At 33.4% G+C, this 21,132-nt stretch overlaps 1 protein-coding gene across 1 annotated transcript in view; it reads left to right on the top strand.

Moving 5' to 3' along the window:
* Nucleotides 1–21,132, top strand: part of ADAMTS6 (ADAM metallopeptidase with thrombospondin type 1 motif 6) — a 261,676-nt gene that overhangs the window by 5,875 nt on the left and 234,669 nt on the right. Inside the window, exons 2-7 of the mRNA XM_010974920.3 lie at nt 1,389–1,771; nt 3,929–4,293; nt 13,631–13,799; nt 19,400–19,611; nt 20,040–20,123; nt 20,636–20,781. Of these exons, the coding sequence (XP_010973222.1) occupies nt 1,675–1,771; nt 3,929–4,293; nt 13,631–13,799; nt 19,400–19,611; nt 20,040–20,123; nt 20,636–20,781 (1,073 nt within the window). The 5' untranslated portion in view covers nt 1,389–1,674. The remainder of the gene's footprint in view (nt 1–1,388; nt 1,772–3,928; nt 4,294–13,630; nt 13,800–19,399; nt 19,612–20,039; nt 20,124–20,635; nt 20,782–21,132) is intronic.

Below are 21,132 nucleotides of genomic sequence, written 5' to 3'. Positions count from 1 at the left end.
AGTAAGACAGTATTTGTTGATTAATGGATTAGTTTTTCCAGGTTGAGCAGTTTAATAACTTGTAGAGACAGACATAAGAGACTAAATGATTGTGGTTGTAATTACCAATATTTATAGCATTATAGGGAATGAAGTATTCGACATTTGTTAATTTTACAATCAACCTTAAATATCCTTTAATATACCTAAAGTGACTATTTTAATCACTGTTTATTTATTCATTTACTCATTCATTTTTTTCAACCAACAAATATGGAATTATTATATGATAATACTATATACTAAGGATTTGGGATGAAAATCTTTCTATAATATCTTTTGTGTACTTCTCTATCATAGCAGTAAGTTATCTTATTAGTAGTAATTTAACCTTTTATTCGTGACTCAGGCATAGTGTTTTGAATATCAGATATTGAACTGTAACACAGTCATATACACAATATGAACTGTTAAGCTATATAAGGGCCATTTGCCTCTATCCCAAACTGTATTGCTTTGGGGTTCTAAAACTATTTTCTAGTTTTTCCTCTTCTTTTGTCACTTTAATGCTTTCAGAGAGCTAGTTTCTAATCCCATTATTTTTTTCTTTTAAAGTGCTGTATGCTGGGACGTCAGGTAGCCAACTATGCTACTGTTTTATATAAAATGTGAATTCATGGACTCTGAGTGAAGTTGTAAGTCGAAAGGAGAGTACATAAAATCTGTTGTGATACCTGAGATGAATTTTTAAAAATTCTTTTCATAAAATTAATTTCTCTTTTTACAGTTACATTCTAGATTAAATTGTTTCATATGTGTTGCTTATGACTCATATAAGACTTCCAGATAGAGTCCAGGGTTACTGTAAATATGCTTCAACTTTTTAGAAGTTTAGTTTATGCTACTGTGTGAGCTTTCACAGACAGTTGCTCAGTGCCACTGTGTATTTCTAGATGCACTCTCTTAAGGAAAAAATGATAAGTGCTTCATAAAGCAACAAGTCAGTCTCTGGATAGGAGAGTACTGAAAAGCATGTTAAGAAATGAGATCACATACTGTTTATCACTTTCATAAAATGAACTCTGTGAAGTCAGCTTGTTTTTTATTTTATCTATTTATTTAGATACTTGTACAATATCTTCAAAGTTTTAAAAAGAGACTTTTTATGATTCCCTTTCAAATTCCATCTTTGATTATTAAGTAGCTCTGGCATTATCCTGCTAACCATTTAGTTTTCTAATTCTGTGTTTAGTCTTGTGAATGTTTATTTAAATTACAAAGCACAACATTGGTCTGCTTTAATTATATTATTGTGTAGCATATGTCCTTTGGCAAGCATTCAGCAATATAGATCTGTCCATTCAGTATATTTTTCATTTACCTTAAACTTTTTTTGTTTGTTTTTCTAGGTTAGAAAATGGCCGTACTTTCATAGCTAATCAGCTTAATGCTCTGCTTATGAAAATTTCACCATCTTTTTTTTTTTTTTTTTTTCATTTTGGATTGAGAAAATGAATCCAGATATAGAAGAAAGTATGGGATGTTGGAAAAAAGTACCCGTTAAGTAGTGGAACATCTAATAACTCACTCTCAAGAAGTTTTAAAGAAATAAAGTTGTTATGCTTCGATTTTGGTATGGTATTGACTCTCTAGCACATAGGTAGCCCTCTAAAAAATCATCCAGTTTTCTAAATTATGGAAATTTTGTGGAAGTCGTTGACCTGGATTTTGAGCCTCATCATGGCTTCATCGGAATTTCATAGTGACCACAGACTTTCATACAGTTCTCAAGGTAGGATTCCTGCTTTTGAAACTGACAATATTGCTATTAATCTGACGAGAAAAGACTAAATATTTAGGTTGGTTGAATGTCTTCTTTGGGATATGCAGTGGTAGGAGTAGAGTCCTACTGTGTCAATTCAGTGCTAATTTCATAAGTGTTAAAGGCTTTAAGAGTCTGTCTACTAGTGTTTCACATCCACTGCATTTTTAGGGTTGACTGGTCTTTCTCAGAAGATAGACTCAGGACTCTTCTTTTGAATCCTAAACTTTAATAGGCTCACTCATTCCTAGGGTTTATAGGCAAGGTATGTTCAAAAGGAATCCAAAGGTTTGTCCTATAAAAGCAAGAAGCCAGACAAATTCTGATATAGTATCCTTCTGATATGGACCTTTAGTGAAAAAAAAAAAAAAGTCTCCAAACTTAAGAACTCTCATCTAAGGAGTAAGAGCTGGATAAAAGAGTAAGAGTTATAAGAAGTTTAACTTTTCAAATTTGAATCCATAAATCCCTATAATTTTAATACATAGAATTGAACTTTACATCATAGAAAAGATCTTAACAGAGGTCCCAGGAAGGGAAGGTCATTTTGTTTTCCTAGGTCAGTCTAATTCTTATAGAATTACTGAAACCATACCTTTTGGATTCTCCTTTCATGAATGTATAGTAACAGATCATTTTTTGGTGCTGATGAGCCAGATTTTCAAGGCTGTTACAAATTGATGTAGAAATCCAGAAGTCCATGTGTACAAAATGTGGCTCTCAAGGTAGATCAACAAAGTCAAAGCATTTAGTATGAACTTTTATTTATAAGAAGTGAAATAAATATTGTCTTTCATTTTTTTCCCATTTGATCATGGTTTCATGGGAGTTTATATTTGTGGATGAACTCCATGTATAGACAGTGAAGTAATTTGAAGACATTTGGTTCTTTTTTAATGGTAAACTTAGGTAAAGGGAGATGTGATTAAGGAAGTAGACTGGTAATATTTAGTACGCCTAAGTGAGGAAAATATATTTAATAGTACTTTGAATTTTTTGTCAATGTGATGATTTTTAAACAACTTTATTGAGGTATAATATACATACCATATAATCAACCATTTAAAGTATACAATTCAAAGGTTTACAGTAAATTTGTAGAGTTATACAACCATCATCACAATCAATATTAGAATATTTTCATCACCCCCAAAAGAAACTGTGTGCTCATTAACAGTCACTCCCAATTTCCTTCTAAACCACCTTCCCTGCCAGCCCCAGGCTACCTCTAATGTATTTCTGTCCATAAAGATTTGCCTATTCTGTATATTTTATATAAATAGAATCATGTGACTGGTTCTTTTTACTTAGCATAGTGTTTTTATAATATTAGATAATGAGTTTTGGTTTTGAAGGCAGTTATTATGGAGGTTCATTCATGCCATAGCATGTATCACTACTGCTTTCCTTTTTATTCCAGAATAATATTCCATTGTGTGAATATACCTCATTTTATTTATTCCTTCATCAGTTAATGAGCATTTGGGTTATTTCCTCCTTTTGGCTATTATGAATAATGCTGCTGTGAACACTCATATACAAGTTTTTGTGTCGCTATATGTTTTCATTTCTCTTGTAAAGATACCTAAAGGTGGAATTGCTAGGTCAGATGGCAGGTAGTTCCATGTTTAGCTTTTTGAGGAACTGCCAAAGTGGCTGCTGTATTTTACACTGTGACTGATAATCTGAAAAAAAATTCACCAAGGCTATAGAGATTCTATATAAACTCCTTTGGATAGCTTTTATAAATATATTTTATCTGAATGAAATTCTGTTCTTTTATATGTGTACTTTTCACTGTTTTTTACTTCAATATAAAATATTCATAATGACTGTAGAATTTAGCTCTTAGAATTAATGTTTTTAAAATAAATTTATAAAAGAAAAAAGCCTTTTAAAATAATATTATTTTAAAGAATGAAATGATTGGAGCTCCATTCATCTTTAGATTTTAAACTTTTACTATTTCATTTTTATTTTATGCAACATGTTTTGTTCATACCTCTCATGTAATGATGCATAGTTTTAACTGATATATTTGTTATTTATACTGCTACTTCTTTGTTCTGTTAAATTTTCTTTTCTTCCATGTGTTTTTTCTGGATTCTCTGCCTTGTGACTACAAAGAGGAATTCCTGACTTATCTAGAACACTACCAGCTAACTATTCCAATAAGGGTTGATCAAAATGGAGCTTTTCTCAGCTTTACTGTGAAAAATGATAAACACTCCAGGAGAAGACGGAGTATGGACCCTATCGATCCACAGCAGGCAGTATCTAAGTTATTTTTTAAACTTTCAGCCTATGGCAAGCACTTTCACCTAAACTTGACTCTCAACACAGATTTTGTATCCAAACATTTTACAGTAGAATATTGGGGGAAAGATGGACCCCAGTGGAAACATGATTTTTTAGACAACTGTCATTACACAGGATACTTGCAAGATCAACATAGTACAACTAAAGTGGCTTTAAGCAACTGTGTTGGGTTGGTAAGTAGATGTTATAATTTTAAATTTCTGATGGGGAAATAAATTCACAATGTAAATGTCTTTCTCCAGATTAAAAAAAATATAAATGGTTTACCTAGGGATGGTAAAATTATTAAAATTATTTCTGCTGCCTTTGCTCTTAAGCTTTTTAATAATGTTTGCATTGACTTTTCAAAGTAAGAACTCTTTTTAAAACTTTGTATTACTGAGTAGAAGAATGAGCGAAACTTCATGTTTCCGCTTAGGTTTACATTTTTCTGTTCAAATACGATAGCCTTAATGCATAAACAAAACTCAATCATTGATGAAGAGCTTAAAAGCATATGTGTATGTATGTGTATTATGGCAGGAGACCATGGCACCGATTGCCTCCTTAGGTCTCTTTCTATAGTATCTTTCTCTGATAATTAACATAGCTTAAAACTACTTATGACCTACTTATGTTCATAAATTCTTGAAGAAAAACCTTTTATACCAATGGTTCTTTTATGAAATAATTTTCCTTACATTTATCTGAAGATTGATAATAAATCTTATTTTACTTAGAAATTAGATTTCAAGAGTATAAGATCTATGCTGAGCATTTGAGTTCATTTAATGGTAAATACACAGTTCAAGGTTGCACATAGTAATGCTTGTAGAACAAAGCATAATCTTCTATTTCCTCTACTTTTTCTACTCTACACTTCCGCTACTGCTTTACCCTATTCAGGCTAATGTAGATGCTCCACTGAATCTTTGTATAAAAGAGTACAGACATTTTGATGCTCAGCTCATATTTTTCAGAAACTATTTTTCTTCTTTACTCTGTCACATCCGTATCCTAATTTCTACTTCAGTATAAAAAACACTTAATTGGATTTGGGTTTAAGTAAGTTCTAAATTTGAAAGGAGTAAAAGAACCATAGAGTGGAGAAAAAAATTTTGCTGTAGATAATGTATATAAGAATTTGCTCAGATTGTTTGTTTTCTATAACTTAAAATTTTTTTTTATTAAAGTGTAGTTGATTTACATCTATAACTGTTGAGTCAAAATGATTACTTAGATTTTAATATTTAGATTTAAAATAGGTACATTGAGTAAATTTATCACTAGCTTGTTTCTCTGTAAGCAATTGTTAAGCTTTATATACAACAGAGACTTATCTTTTTGAATAAAGATAAATTACTCAGAATAAATTTGTTTTAAAACTTCTTATATGTTAAAATGACATTTGTTGTTAAATATCATAGAAAAATACTGCTCCTTGTGATTGACCAAGCTCTTTAAATTTGGCATTAACATTAATTATGCCATTGGTAATTTTAACAGGGTGGTGAAATGAACAGATTTGAGATTTAGGGAGAAAAAAAAACTAATTCCATTGTGAGATTTGAGGGAAGAGGAGTGATTGGAGATATGAAGATGAGTTAGATCACGTAGGAGATAATGAAGGCCTTTACAAAGACTCTGGCACTGGGAATGGAGAAGATAGGATGAATTTGAACCATATTTTGGTGAGAAAATTTATAGGATTTGTGTCTTATTAATCTTCTCTTCCCTGGCATATAGTATATAGTAGATATTTGATAATATTCTAAAAAATTGACATATTAATGAACTCAGTGTGTGAGAGAAAGAAATTGAAGATAGCTGAGGTTTCTCTTTTGGATGAGGCTGTATATGAATTTTGCTAGTTGAGAAAGGGAATCCTAGTGGAATGTTGGATTGGAAAGGAAGATACGGAGACTGATTTTGATACAGTAAATGTGAGGAATCTGAAGAAATCAAGGTTAAAGGTGTCTAGTTGACATTTGGGAACTATAGCTCTGATCAGAATTTAGAAAAGAATTCAATTCTGGAAACAAGTAATTTGAGAGTCATTAATATAAGTGACTACTGATGAAATTGTGAAAGATGTTGTTGATGAGTCAAAAGTGAGAATAAAGTTGAAGCTGGAAAGTTTTCTTTACTTAAGGGGATAGTAGAGTGTCACCCAACTATTCTTCATCCTCACTGAGACTTTCTGTGTCTCTTGTTCTTGTTCCTTCTGTTTGTTAACACCTGTTTTGCTTTGCTTCCTATTGAAACTGCATGGTCCATGTTTACTAACTTTGATTACTTGATTAAGGTGTGTGGTCTGCCAGGTTTGTCCACTAAAGTTACTATTTTCCCCTTGGCAACTAATAAGGAATTTGTGAGCAGATACTTTGAGATTATGTGAATATCCTATTCATCATCACACTTTTACCTATCAATCTTAGTAATCCTCACCTTCGTTCTTATTTTATATCATGTTACATTTTTAATCAAGTGGAATATGTAAACAAGTTTTTTTAAACCCCACTTTTCTTAGGCCCCTTTTGACCAATTCTGTTTTTAATTGTTTTATATAAAATAGTTTTTGATATTGAGATCATAGTGTTTTCTAATCCTATTTCCTTTCCCATAGTTTGTGTTACAACACTTGCACCATTCAAAGAAAAAAAATTCCTTGTGTTATAGTTTATCAGTTGTTCAAAATAATGTCACATTTTAGTTTACTTTATATTTGGACCATGGCTTCTTATTCAGGTTTTGTTTTTCTGGAGTTTCTAGTTACTTTTATTTTGTCTTATTGAGAAAAAAAAAAAAGATTTCTTTACCAACTTGTCAATATTATCTAGTTCCTTTGTGCTTATATCTATTGCTTGTAATATATTCTGTTCTTCTTTGGAGGCATTTTTCTTGGAGTCTACTGGTTAATTAATTTCTTGAGCCACTGCACATCTTTCATCTTGGGATTTCTTTTCTCCTAGGTTAGTTCCACATCTTCTTCTTTCTGAGTTTACACCCTGGTTTTGTTGGAGAACATCTTCAAGTAATTACCTCAGAAAAGGTGCCTGAGAAGTAAAATTTCTAAGTCCTTGCCTATTTGAAAGTGACTTTATGCTACCCTCATGTTTGGTTAGTAATTTAGCTAGATATGGAATTCTAGGTTTAAAAATAATTTTGCTTCAGAACCATGGATGATGGAATTGGGAAAGGAAAATAGGAGACATCAAATTTATCTATATGGTTTTATATCTTAGGAAAAGATTTCAAGATCTTAAAGAAATAGCATTGATTCATTTGGGGTGACAGATAGAAGATTGCTTCTTGTTCTTTTCTTCTTTAAAAAATTTTTTTTCAAAATGGTATGAGTTTTTCTTTACCCTTCCATTTAAAACATAATAATGTGGTGAGCTGTGGGTCTTCTATCCTGATCCCTACTTTGTATTTGATGGGGACTTTCAATTTAAAGACCCTCCTTCAACTTAGAGAAGTTTAAAAAAAAATTTCCTTAATTTTCTCTCCTTTCCCACAACTACTCTGTTTTTTAACTGGTTCTCTGCTTCTCTTATCTCTCTCTTTTTCCAAACCTTTCTCTTTTTTGTTCTAAGTTCCATGGGATGTTCCCAATTTTGCCTTCTTTTTCTTTAATTGATTTTAAAATTGTGACATTCATATTTCTAATTTTCAAGAGATTTTTCTTTTCTTGATTGTTTCTTTCTTTATATTTTGTTCTTATTTCATGAAAAATGATTTTTAAAATATCTCTGTAGATACTAAAGACTATATCTCTAGTTAGGAAAGACTAATGACCCTATTAGACTTTCTGGTCACTTAGTTATGTCCACACTTGCCTCTCTGTGTTTTCCATTATTCATTCATTCATTCATTCATTCACCAAATACTTCTAAGTACCTATCATATAATAGGCACTGTTCTAGGTAGTAGGAGAACAATAATGAACAAAACAAGAATCCTTGTTATCATATATAGCTTGTATTCTAGTGGAGGAGATACACAATAAGAGAAATAAGTAAAAACCATAATATGCTGGATAATGATAAGTTATAAGGTAGAAAAAATGTTGAGTAAAGACCTTAAAAAATGAAGAAAGGAATGCTGACATCTGATAAGATTTTCAAGTAGAAATCTTCAAGTACAAAATTCTGATCTGAGAGTGTTTGAGGAACAGTGAGGAGACTACTCTCATGACTAGAGCTGAGTGAGAGAGGAAGAGTAATGGTAGGTGAAGTTAGAAAGAGAGCTGGGGGCCAAATGTTAGGTTTTAGAGGACACAGGATAAAATCAGTGAGGACTCCAGGCTTGGGGCCTGAGCAACTAGAAGAGTATAGCAGCCCTCAGTTTTGATGACAAAGACTCAGGCATTAACTGAGATGCAAATGCTGTAGGGGGAGTAGGTTGGGGAGTGGTGTATATCATAACTTCAGTTAGACATGTCAAACTTGAAATGTGTGTAGGATGCTGGATATACAAGTCTGGAGTTCAGGAGAGAGATGTAAATTATGAAGTTGTAACTTTGGGAGTCATCAATGTATAGATGACATTTAAATCCAGGAGATTATATGAAATTGCTTTGAGAGGATTATATATAGAATAATGAAGAGGCCTAAGGACTGAGCCTTTGGGCTTTCCAAGAGCTTAGGGAGGTCTAAAAGACGTAGGGGAGACAGCAAAGATGAGCAGGGTAAGAAAGTTGAAGGAAAACTAGACAAATATCCTAGAAGTTAAGAGAAGGAATTATTTCAAGGGAAAACTGCTGCTGCGTAGAACAAAATAAGAGTAGGACTGAAAAATGACTACTGAATTTATTAATGAGGTGTTACTGATGACCTCAACAAAAGTGGTTTTGGTGAAGTCATAGTGGGATTTGGAAAAGAGGCCTGATTGGAGTAGATTTAAGAAGGAATGAGAGAAAAGAGTATATAGACAATTATTTTGAGGACTTTTGGAAAAGCAAGGAATGATCAGTTACTGCAGGCAGAAGTAGGGTCTTCATCATTTTGTTTGATAAAGATGAGAATCATGATGTAAAGAGAAGGGAAGTTTCTTGAGTGAGTTTTTTGATAGGTGAGAAGGGATGAAATTATCCATATAAATGGAATAATTGTTCTTATCTTGAGAATGGACAGTTAGGAGGGAAGTAAGAACATGAAGTGGATGGAGGACAATGAAAAGGTGATGGGACCATTGGGGCCTAGTGTGTGTGAAAGGACTGTCTCTTGGAGTTAGGATACTAGAGGAACAGTACTAGAAAGACAAAAGAATGAGATATTTGAAATTGACATTATGGCAGAGTTACAAATATGGATAATGTTGAAATCTCGGGTTCATAACTGTGGGTATGAGTAAGGTCAGGTGAGGGACAAGATATTTGAAGAAGAGGAAGCCAAGGAATTGAGAGGACAGGGATTGAAGAGACCATGTATGATGTTAGTAGTTCCTAACCTGGGGTCTATGGATGGAATTCAGGGGCTTTGTTAACTGGAGTGGGGAAAATTTCATCTTTATCTTTCCTAATTCATATCTGAAATTTAACATTTCTTTCATTTCATAACAAACCAATAAAGTAATAGCAGTACCTGTGACTTTGTCTCTAATAGAAATTATAGATATTTTCATATTATGTTGCAGTTTTTGCAGGTCCTTTAAAATATTACTGTTAATCACTGTTGTGAAGTTATGGTAGTCACTAGGTCTACTGCAAAACTTCTTATTAAAGTGTTATATAATGTCATATGTGTTACTATGTTACATTTAAAAATATTTTGATAACTATATTTCATTACAATTATTTTTTTAATAATCCTGTATATTTTGCATTTAAGATATTATTCTGAGAAGTGGTCCCAAGGTTTCACGTCTAGACTTCCAGAGGGGTTCAGGGCACATGTACATACACACAAATTTTAAGAGCCAATGGTATAAGAAGATAAATGAAATCAGCAATTATTCAGGAATGGTTTTGCAGAGAGTGACTGTGATCCAGAAGCTAAGATCTCTGAGTAATGAAGAAAGTGACTCTGGGTCAGTAGGTAACAGCAGCTAGCAGAGGGAGAAAGTGATGCTATGAGATTCAGAGGTGGTGAGGTTTCTTCTTTTCTGTTTATTTTCTCTCTCTCTCTCTCTTTTTTTTTTTTTTTTTTTTTTTTTTTTTGAGAGAGAGGAAGAGTTGTTTAGAAATGGTAGTGAGCCACAGGGACACTTACCTTACCTCCAGGTCCAATAGGAGGCATGTAGAAGAGAAAGCAGCCACCATTCCAGAGGTTTTCAGGAAAGAATGAATGTTATTTAGGGAGATTCAGGTTTTTGTTTGAGCAAGATGAAGTGAACATTCACGGATGAGGCTGAGGGTATAGGAGATTTTGTAGGTAACTGACCTTGAGTTTGAGAGGGCACAGTAGAAGCATTTTAAATAGTGAAGGGGGAAGTAGGAGATGGGATCAGAAAACACGATGTGCATAACCATACAGGGAATAGAATCCAGGGGATATGTCTTGGGCTTTTTGGAGGGACTGATGTGGTAGGGAAAGGGGGCATGATGAGATTAATCCTGATGATCCTGAGGCCAACAGTATAGAGATGAGTGGGGACACTGAGGGAAGTGAGAGTAGGACACTTGCTAGGCATGCACGGATTTCTGGGACTCCCCCTTAACTCAGGTTCTTCATCATCTGGACTCCAGTACCTTTCTAATCTTAACATCATTTTCCCCTTCTCTCCCTTTAGCCACAGTAGCTCCTTGCTTTCCTCAAATACTGCACACATGTTCCTTCCTGATTGCCTCTGCACTTGCCTCCTACTGTCTGATCTGCTCTTTCCCAAGATATTTGTTTGGCTTGCTCCTTCACCTTATTCACGATTCTGTTCAAATATCACCTTACTAGACAGGATGTTCCTGACCATCCTAAATAGTTTGTATAATTCCCTCTGTGCTCTGATTATTCTCTGTCCTCTAACGGCTTTGTTTTTCTTCTTAACGTTTCTTATTACCTAATTGATCATTTATTTATCTAATGAGTTCTTTTTTTCCTGGCTCCTCCCACCAGAATGTAAGCTCTGTGATAGAGCCAGAACTTTGTTTTGTTCACTACTGTATTCCCACCTCCTGGAACAGTACCTGCTCTGTGATAGGCACTCAAAACATACTTGGTGAATGACTAAATAAAGTTAGAGAAGCAACACTCAGAGGATGAGGGAATTATAATATAGTGGCTAAGAGTCCAGGCTCCGAATTCAGTTGAATGAATTTGTTACTTAACTTTGCTCAGTATAGGTTTCTCATCTGCAAAGTGGACCTGATAGTAGTAACTTACTTCAAAGAGCTATTATGATTAATGAGGTAATGTGTGTAAACATCTTACAGAGTACCTAACACGTCAAATCTCTGGGTTTTCTTCCAGGGTCTTTCCATTCTTGAAATTAGAGATTTTGTTTACTTACAAAAACCAGGTGTCTGACTCTGGTTTTCTCCAACAACCTATTCAGGTTGCTGTTGGGGACTTTTCAGCATCCTTCTGCCCACAGTCCAGCATCACATGACTTTAGTGCTCTGCCCTTTCTTGGCAGCACTCTAGACCCTGCTTCCTACACTTCCCTCTTAACAAAATTTCATATACAAGCTCTCTTCTGCACGTGCCCTCCTTTCTTCAGAAACCTTGCTCAGTTTACTCTCACACTGTTAATCTTTCTGGTAAAGTAATTCATGATCAGGTATTAGAGTTTGTTAGTGGCATATTATTACTCCTGACAATATTTGCATATGATTTCAAGACTGATATCCTTAAAGTAAAGCAAACAATGGTGAAAATAATGTGAAGTGACTAGGACTGCTTTTTTTGTTTTTTGCATTCTCAGGAATGCTCATTTCGTGTAGGTGGTTGCCAACTTCATCTGTAAGTTAGGGGAGCTCTGATTATGTCTTATTTTTCTTTCTAAGCATGTGGTACTTAACATGAGTTTCCCTAAACACAATCATAGGAGTTTAGATTCAAAGGGATCTTAGAGGCTATCTGAACCAGAGGTTTTCAGCAAAACTCTATTCTCAAATGAAAATATTATGTGGAAACTTAATATATAAATTAATAAAAGCACAGCTGATTCCTAAGCCCAGGAATCCAAGCTGTGTAGGTCTCCCTTTGTTGTCTGGAGCAACCCCTGCAGGCACTTTCATGGAACCCTTAGGGCTCCCTAGAGTGCTGTTTTGAAACCACTAATTTACACCAACTCTTTCATTTTTCCAGCTGAGGAAATACACCCAGAGAGTTTGTGTTTTGTCCAGTGTTATAGGGTAAATTAGTTGGATTAAGAGCAGTCCTCACATGTGCTATTCTTGGGATAACACTATTAGAGAAGAGAGGAAGTTCTTACTTCTGGCGCATATAACTTTTACTATCTCATTTCTTTTAATCAGCAAATTTTACTTGGTATATATACTGCATATGAGACACTGTCTATGGCTGTAACTGATACAAAGAAATATGAGACATAATTCTTTGCCTTAAGAGAGCAAATAGTATGGTTGGGAAGATGAAACATGCAGTTGAAGTTATACCAAATTTATGGCTTTTTTCCTGTACTTTATTATTATAATTTTTTAATTGAAGTATAATTGGTTTACAATGTTGTGTTAATTTCTGGTGTACAGAATAGTGATTCAGTTATACATATTTATATATATATTCCTTTTCATATAACAAACTTAAATATAGATGCAATACTTGAAATGCAGCAAAGCAGTGTAGAATTAATTAAAAAGAAAGGATACCAATGATATGCTCTGCTGGATCTGAGAAGAGGGTAAATTTGCTCCAGTTGGGCTAGAGAAAATTTTAAAGAGGAGCTATGGCTGAGCGAAGTAGGACTTGGCTAAGTAAATAGGTGTGAGGCAGTATAATACTGTGAATAAGAGCAGAGCTTTGTGTGAATACCTGCTCCTTCACTTACTTCTACACAGTATTAGACAAGTTCTTAACCTCTGAGCCTATTTCCTCATCTGCAAATGGGGATGTGTGGGATGTATATTAATTCAGGACATATTAATTAATGTAACACAGACCTTAAAATGTAAGTATTTTATCAAAATAGAAGTTTACTTCTCTCTTATATCAGTGTCTAGATTGGACAGCTTTCCATGAGGTCACTCAGGGACCCACGTTCCTTCTCTTTTGGCTTCCACCTCCCCTACGTCTTTTCTCAGAGAGAGTGGAGAATTCCACTGGGGAGATTCTCAGAGGCTGGGCCTGAAAGCGGTATATGCTTTGCCCATTTTCTGTTGGCCAAAACTCAATTATAAAGCTATATCTAAACAAGGCTTATAGCATGTAGAGATACTTAAACATTCTTTTTAAAGAATAGGAAAATTTATATAATATTTTTCTGAGTAAAAATAAGTCACTAAATTTTTATTATCATGTGTTTTAACCTCCTTTTTGAAGGAGTATCAATTTATTTTTGACTCCTGATAATAAGGTAATTAATATTTAAAAGGATTCTTCTTGGTAAATTCTTTGCTTTGTTTTCTTTTAGCATGGTGTTATTGCTACAGAAGATGAAGAATATTTTATTGAACCATTAAAGAATACCACAGAGGATTCCAAACATTTTAGTTATGAAAATGGCCATCCTCATGTTATTTACAAAAAGTCTACCCTTCAACAACGGCATTTGTATCATCATTCTCATTGTGGGGTTTCAGGTGAGTGTGTGGTTTTAGAAAGTGTAGTATTGTATTGCCATTCTCTTTTTTCTGGCATGTATAAGATTAATAGTAAAAGTAAATAGAAATTTGAGTAATTAGAACGATAATGTCCAGAGTCCTCTTAAAAGATGTGATCTATCAATAGTTTTAAGTCAATTCTGGAAGGTCTTTAAGAAGTCCTTAAAATACAAGTCTGTGTAAAATTTGATTTTCTTTTTTTTCCTTTGAAGGGGAAACTCTATTTTATCCAAGTAATAGTTACAACTTTTGTGCACAGGTGTCCCATAGTACTCTGTGCTGTTTAGTTCGCCTGATTTTTATGTTAGTGGTAGGAATCTAAACCCTTGAATAAGACTTGAAGAGTCTTAAGGTAGTATTCAAAGACATTATTGGTTAGGGTACTATAGAAATTCATAATAGGGACAGCAAAGCCAGACTTCGGTGGCCAAAGAAGGCTTCATGGAGATGACTTCTGAGCTGAGAGAGCAATGGGTAGAGTGTTCCATATGAAAGAAATAGCATTTTAAACATTTCCGAACCAAAAGAGAGAACGTCACATTCTAGTGCCTGACAGTTTATATAACTGGATATTAGAATATGGATTGGAGAGATAAGGGTGAGATTTGTAGTGTTTGGGGGCTGTGGGGTGAAACTGGAGCGATAAGAAGGGACTAAATCACAAAGGACTTGTAAACCATGTTGAGGAGTATATCTTTAGTGTACTGGAATCCCACTGGAAGGTTTTAAGCAGTAGAAATCACATGATCATATTTGGGTTTTAGAAAGAGAACTCTGGCAGCCATTTGGAGACTGAATTAGAGAAGAGGAAGACTAGATGTAGGGGGTTAGGTGGCTGTTTAGTCTAAAGATTAGAAGGCTTGGTGAAACAGAGGGTATATAGCATAGCACAGTAGAAAACATGGACTTTGGCAATGCTGTGGACAAATTACCCAACCCCTCTGAGTACTCCTCTCAGTACACGTTAGTTCCTCAGTCCAATTGTAGCTGTCATTATTATTGGGATGATTGTTTCTAGCATTTAAAAAACCACTATATTAAAATAAAAAGATTAGATTTATTCTATGTAGTTCTAGTAGCTGGAACTAGGAGCAGAATATTTCAGAGGCAGATTTCAGCTTAATACAAAGAGTTCACTAACAAGTAAATTTGCTAAAAATGGAATGGACTTTAACAGGTACATTTGTAAAAATGGAATGTGGATTAGTGAACTCTCTTGTTTCTTCTCCATATCCTTCATGGCCTCTTTTTCTTCTCTATCAAGTGTTCTTTGGAGTTCTTTCCTCAGCTGACTGTTCTTATTCTACATACTCTCTTCTTGGGTAACCTCTGAGGCTTTTAATCATGGGAGGTCCTTGTTTGGCAAGAATAATTGGTTCTAGAAAAAGACCACTTAAAGTGAATCTACTTGAGACACTAAATAAAATTTCATAGTAAGTAATAAAAAAAAAAAGGTTTGATTTGTCTTTGGCTTGAGTAATGAAACTAAACATTATGGAAATAGTTTATCTTGTATTTAGCAAAATTTAGGCTATAAGTACACTATATATAAATTCTTTGAAAACTAGGATTCAAATATTTAGTTGTTTATTGTGATATGATTTCCCCATAATTTTTTCCATAACATAACATCCTTCATGTCATGATTGCAAAGATCACTTTTTGCAAAAGTATTTAAAGATTTCATCATATTCTGAAAGGTATCTCTTAACCATTTGATGTTCAAATTATCCTCTTTTTGAAGTGACTATCTTGTTATTAACTGGTATTATTAACTGGTAGTTCCCAGGCAGATTCTTATTTTTCAGTGGTTTAGGCATGAGTCAGGCAGTTCTCCAAATCATACTAGCCATTTCTGCTAACCCTAACACCAGTCCATTTAGTTCAGACCCTCATTATCTCTTGCCTAGAACACTGTAATGACTTTCTACCTAGTCCTCCTGTTTCCACGTTTGTCCTTTTGTCTTTTGTCAAGTCTGTCTCCTAATTCTGTCTTATATATCTTCACTGGCTTCCCATTAGTGGGAATGTAGTAATAGTTCTCTAAGTTCCATGGGAATGTCACTAGATGTTATTGGGGAAAAAAAACACTTTATGTTTTATATGTTTGGGAAATGTCTGATTAAAAGAACTACTTATCTTAATTGTGATACTGTTTCAACAGTGTAGTTCAAGTGATATGTGCATTTACAGGCATACATTGTCAGTTAACTTATTCTCAGGAACTCAAATTTATATCAGAATATAAGATATAAAAACTCTTTTGACAGTGGGTGTATTTTTCTCATATTCTGATATGAATGTTCCCATTTTGATTTTTCTTTAATGGAGGAACTGAGGATTGGACCCAGAACCTAGTGCATGCTAAGCACGTGCTCTACCTCTGAGCTATACTCCTACCGCCTGAATTTTCCCATTCTAATTAGATTTAAGCTACTGATAAAATTTTTTTATGAAAGCAATATCTGTTCTCTGTAGAAATTTTAGAAAATACAGGATAAAAAGAAAAAAGGAAATGAAAGTTGCTCTTATATCACCACCCAGAGATAACTGAGTGTTCTTGTATTCCATTCTTATAGGTATTATTATGTCTCTATATCTGCATTATCTACTTATGTATTTATTAAATAAGTATTCATTTAGCATATATATGCAAGACTATTCCAGGTGCTGGGATGCAGCAAAAAGTAAAGCAAGAAAAGTCCTTACTTCCAGAAGTCTTCCATTGTAGTGAGGGGAGACCCTTACTAAATAAGCATTTAAACAAACACATGGCCAACTATCAAGAAGTAATAAGTGAATAATGAAAAATAAAGCAGATCAGTGAGATAATGTTGCATGGCCGTATATATATTAAGAATATTTTGAGATTGAGATTGATCAAAAACTCAAAATAATATTTCCGTTGACAAAGAGCCATATATTTTGTTTTGGGGAAAAGTTCTTTTTTGTATGTGTTTGTGGAGGAATGTTTTCTTTAACATTCTATCCAGAATTAAACTGAGCAAAAGCACACGTAATGAGTATCATTTGAAGAACTACTAATCTCTAAAACAAGTCAGTTGTGTATTCTATTTTAAACTAAAAATATTAATTATATATCATTAAGCTTAATGTTAAGCAGTCAATTGACAAATATAAAATGTAGATATTTTATAATGATCAAATCATGCATTAAAGATGTTTAATTTAATCTTTAAATTGAAACTGAAGATACTCTCTCTTTAGATCTTATTCGTTCATTATGCATGTGTTTATATTATATATATTTATTAGACTACAACTTTTTGTGTATAGGGATTATACCTTTTCGTTTATGAATGTCCATCAAAGACCCTGTATTTTATATCTGATAGAGCAATAGCCAAAGCAAACTAACAATTGAAAACATAAAAAGTTGAAAATTATGAAAAGGGTGTTAATAACAGCAGCTACCTTATACTAAATGCTATCAGATGAGAAGCATTATTGCTAAGTGTTTATTTTGCCCAAATGTGTCTAATTCCTTTTACAATACTTTAAGTAAAAATAAGGAGAAATTGAATGATTCAGAGAAGTGAAAATGATCAAAATAATGGAAATTAAAACTTATATTTAGACATTTAAGCTGTCCAGTCAGAGGACGAGAAGACTAGGCATGATTTGAATACATGAGTAGTTTCATCATCACAGAAGACTGAGCAAGAGAAATTGAAGTAATGTTTATTCTGAAAAGATTTTGGTCGTCTCATAACAATATTACCACAAACGTAGTGACTTAAGCAATGCACTTTTATTATCTCATGGTTTCTGTGGACCATGAGTCTGTACCTGGATGGGTTATTGGTTTAGCCTCAGCCAGGACTGGGTTCTTATCCAGTCTTTATTGGGGAAGAATCCACTTCCTCATCCCCATAGCAGTTGGCATCATTCAGTTCTTTGTTGTGATAGGACTGAATGCTTTAGTTTTGGGCTGTTTGTCTTCCAGAGGCCACCTGTAGTTCCTAGCCAGTTATGGTTCACCAGCTTGGTTGGTTGCTTCCTCTACATCAGCAAGGGAAAAACTCTAGTAAGAGAGATGCTACAATATTATGTAACATAGTTATGTAGTCATATACATGTGATCATGTACATTCCATCATCTTTGCTGTCTTCTGTTGTTAGAAGCAAGTCACAGGGCCTGCTCATACTCAAGAGGAGGAGATCAGGAGGCAGGAGGTTATGGGAGTCACCTTGAGAGTCTGTCTGCCACAGTGGACTTAGGGGAATACTGGCTGTCTTCGGGATATGCTGTTAAAATAACAAGCAGTATGTTTCTGCCTCTTGACCATTAGGAAAAAAGACACTCATTTAATTTATATGTGTTTCAAAAGTGTTTGATGCTTCTTATGGTCATTTCTGTCTTATTTCTTAAAATTTATAACTTCTGTCAAAGTAATTTTTAAAAGGGAGAGGCTATAGGAAAACAGAATAGTGCCACTTTCTGTCAAATCAATTCTATAAATTAGTCTAATTTTTCCCTCACTAAGTTTTTCAGTAAGAAGAGGTTAGAAAGATTTCCTGTTCATTATAAGGATATGAAAGTAGGGTATACAGAGGACCTGTACCTGTTCAAGTTTATTAAATGAAGATGAATATCAATGAGGCAAATGTTTACAAATACCACAGTACTAAAATGTTTCCTCTGTAGTAAAAGACCAAATGTCTAGAAATCAAAGGATAGATCTACAATCCACCTGAAAATGTGATTTAAACTTAGCCATGCTCATTCTTGGAGTCTGCTCTAAGGTGGTCAAAGTAGCCAGTGACTCTCTTTTGGCTTTATATAAAGGCATGAAGGAAAGATCAAGATCATAAGTTTTGATGGTGAAAGCATGATAGTAAACAAATTTTCATATGCCAATAAACAAACAAACAAACTTAGTCATGCTTGAATTGTCTTTCAACCCTCATGCTAATGCCATTTACCTCTAAGTTTTGGAAAAGGAATACTTTGGGTACTTTGTCAGCATGAATAGTTGTAGATTGCAAAAATAAGTGAAAAAGATAATTCACAGCCTTTTAGAATTGAGATTTCTAGAGCAGTAGAATTGCCCTAATTAAGATAGTTTAATAAAAGCATCATACTTTGCAATAAATGTGCAAAAGCATTTTAAGAATAGATTTTTGCAACATTAATATATTTCATCAGAACTGTCTTAGGCTGTTTAGAAAGTTAATGCTCTAGTTGCTTTTTAAACAACTTTAAATGATTTTTTAAAATACCAATTCTAAATTTAAAAGTATTGTGATGTAATCACTCACTAGAATAATATGAAACGATTATTTGAAGATTCTTTTTTAAAGATAATTTATTAGATTTATTTTGTTTTGTTTTCATAAGCAGTTGGAAATTATTAATGTTTAACTTTTTAAGACAATATGATTATTTTGAGAAATTTGAATTTAATTTTTTTATTACTGCATTTCCTCATCTCCTTCCCTCACTTTGAAAAATCTTAGTATATTAGAGAATTTATGAGAAGTATATCTACATGAAAGCTCTATAAAGAAGTTTAATTAGTGAAACTATCTGAACGAGTTAACTGTTTTTATTGTAGACCTCATAAGAAGTGGCAAACCTTGGTGGTTGAATGACACTTCTGCTTTTCCTTCTTCGCTACCGATTAATGGCACACATATCCGCAAGAGACAGAAGAGATCAGTAAGCATTGAGCGGTTTGTGGAGACATTAGTAGTGGCGGACAAAATGATGGTGGGCTACCATGGCCGCAAAGACATTGAACATTACATCCTGAGTGTGATGAATATTGTAAGTTTGATCCCTCTATGTAACTTTTTAACTTAATAGTTTATTGTGGTTTTTGACTATTAGTGTTTCAGTTCCATAGAACATAAATTTAAAAGTGACCTTATTGTTCATTTTCAGATATTACGACTTTCTTAATGGATTATAGATCTTATTTAAGAGGTTTCCTTTGACTTGAAATATCAGCTCACCCTCTTAATTACTATGTTGTAGTTCATCTTTATGAGAAAATATTTCTTGAGATAGACTTGTATAGCAAACTTTTTACTGAAGCATCTTGGAGGTAGAGTTCTAAGTGATATGGGATAAAATACCTTTTAGTATACACAGTGGTTAAATTGATGAAAAATTGTTTTACCACTCTAAAAAAATATCAATCACCCTATGATTTTTGTCTGACTTTGTGTCTTTTCTTATTTTCTGGAGGTCAGGTTGCCAAACTTTACCGTGATTCCAGCCTAGGAAACGTTGTGAATATTATAGTGGCCCGTTTAATTGTTCTCACAGAAGATCAGGTAAGAGTGAATTAGTTTATAAATCTAAAACTCTTAACAGACAGGCTATAGAATTATATATTACAAATAATATACTTTATTATTGCTTCTCTTACGAAGTTCTAGTTGAATATGATTTTCAGCTCTAAGCATTTAATATTTTAAGCAAATTTTAAATAGTTTACAAGAATATACCTTATGTCATGTTAAAGCTATATATGTATATCAGCTACCCGTTTCAATATAAAGATGAGCATTTGCATGACAGACCTTATAACAGTGGTTTTGGTTGGTTTTGTGTGCTGATAATCACATATATTCATGTTATCATTAAAGCTGGAACTCGGAGGAATATCTGTTCAATAATACACTAAATTAACTCTAGGTCAGATATTACAGAGATAAAAATTGGCAAGAGATTATTCCTAGAAACCACTACTTCTAATTATAGTCCCACTTAAGCCTTCAAAAGTTTTAACAACTGACCTTAGTAATTTGTTTGGAACATTTCTGGTATGCATGTTGTATTGCAGCCAAACTTGGAGATAAACCACCATGCAGACAAGTCCCTCGATAGCTTCTGTAAATGGCAGAAATCCATTCTCTCCCACCACAGTGATGGAAACACCATTCCAGAAAATGGGATTGCCCACCACGATAATGCGGTTCTTATTACTAGGTATGGTTTGTTGCAAGTATTTTACCTTTGATTGTTGTGTTTGATATTGTAACTATATTTGGTTCTAGCTAAAGCCTCATTCAGGTAATGAGTATAGAGAAAGCAAAATGGTAATTTATTATTCACCATTAAGAAAGAATACCTTACACTATTATTGTATTTGCATCAAGTGAACAAAATAATAGAAAAGATTTAGAATTGACCTAGAAATTTAATAAGTATCTTTTCTTCTACTAAGATCTATTCATAAGTTTTAATTGGAAGCACATGTATGTTTTATTAATTGAACAAAATACATATTAAAAGCAAGATTTTAAAGTCTGAGAAAAATAAATTTTAAAAATAAAAATG

The sequence above is a fragment of the Camelus dromedarius genome, chromosome 3 (assembly GCF_036321535.1).
Source record: "Camelus dromedarius isolate mCamDro1 chromosome 3, mCamDro1.pat, whole genome shotgun sequence".
Classification (NCBI taxonomy): Eukaryota; Metazoa; Chordata; class Mammalia; order Artiodactyla; family Camelidae; genus Camelus; species Camelus dromedarius.
The sequence above is the reverse complement of the archived record's forward strand: the minus strand, read 5'-3'. Positions and strand labels throughout refer to the sequence as shown.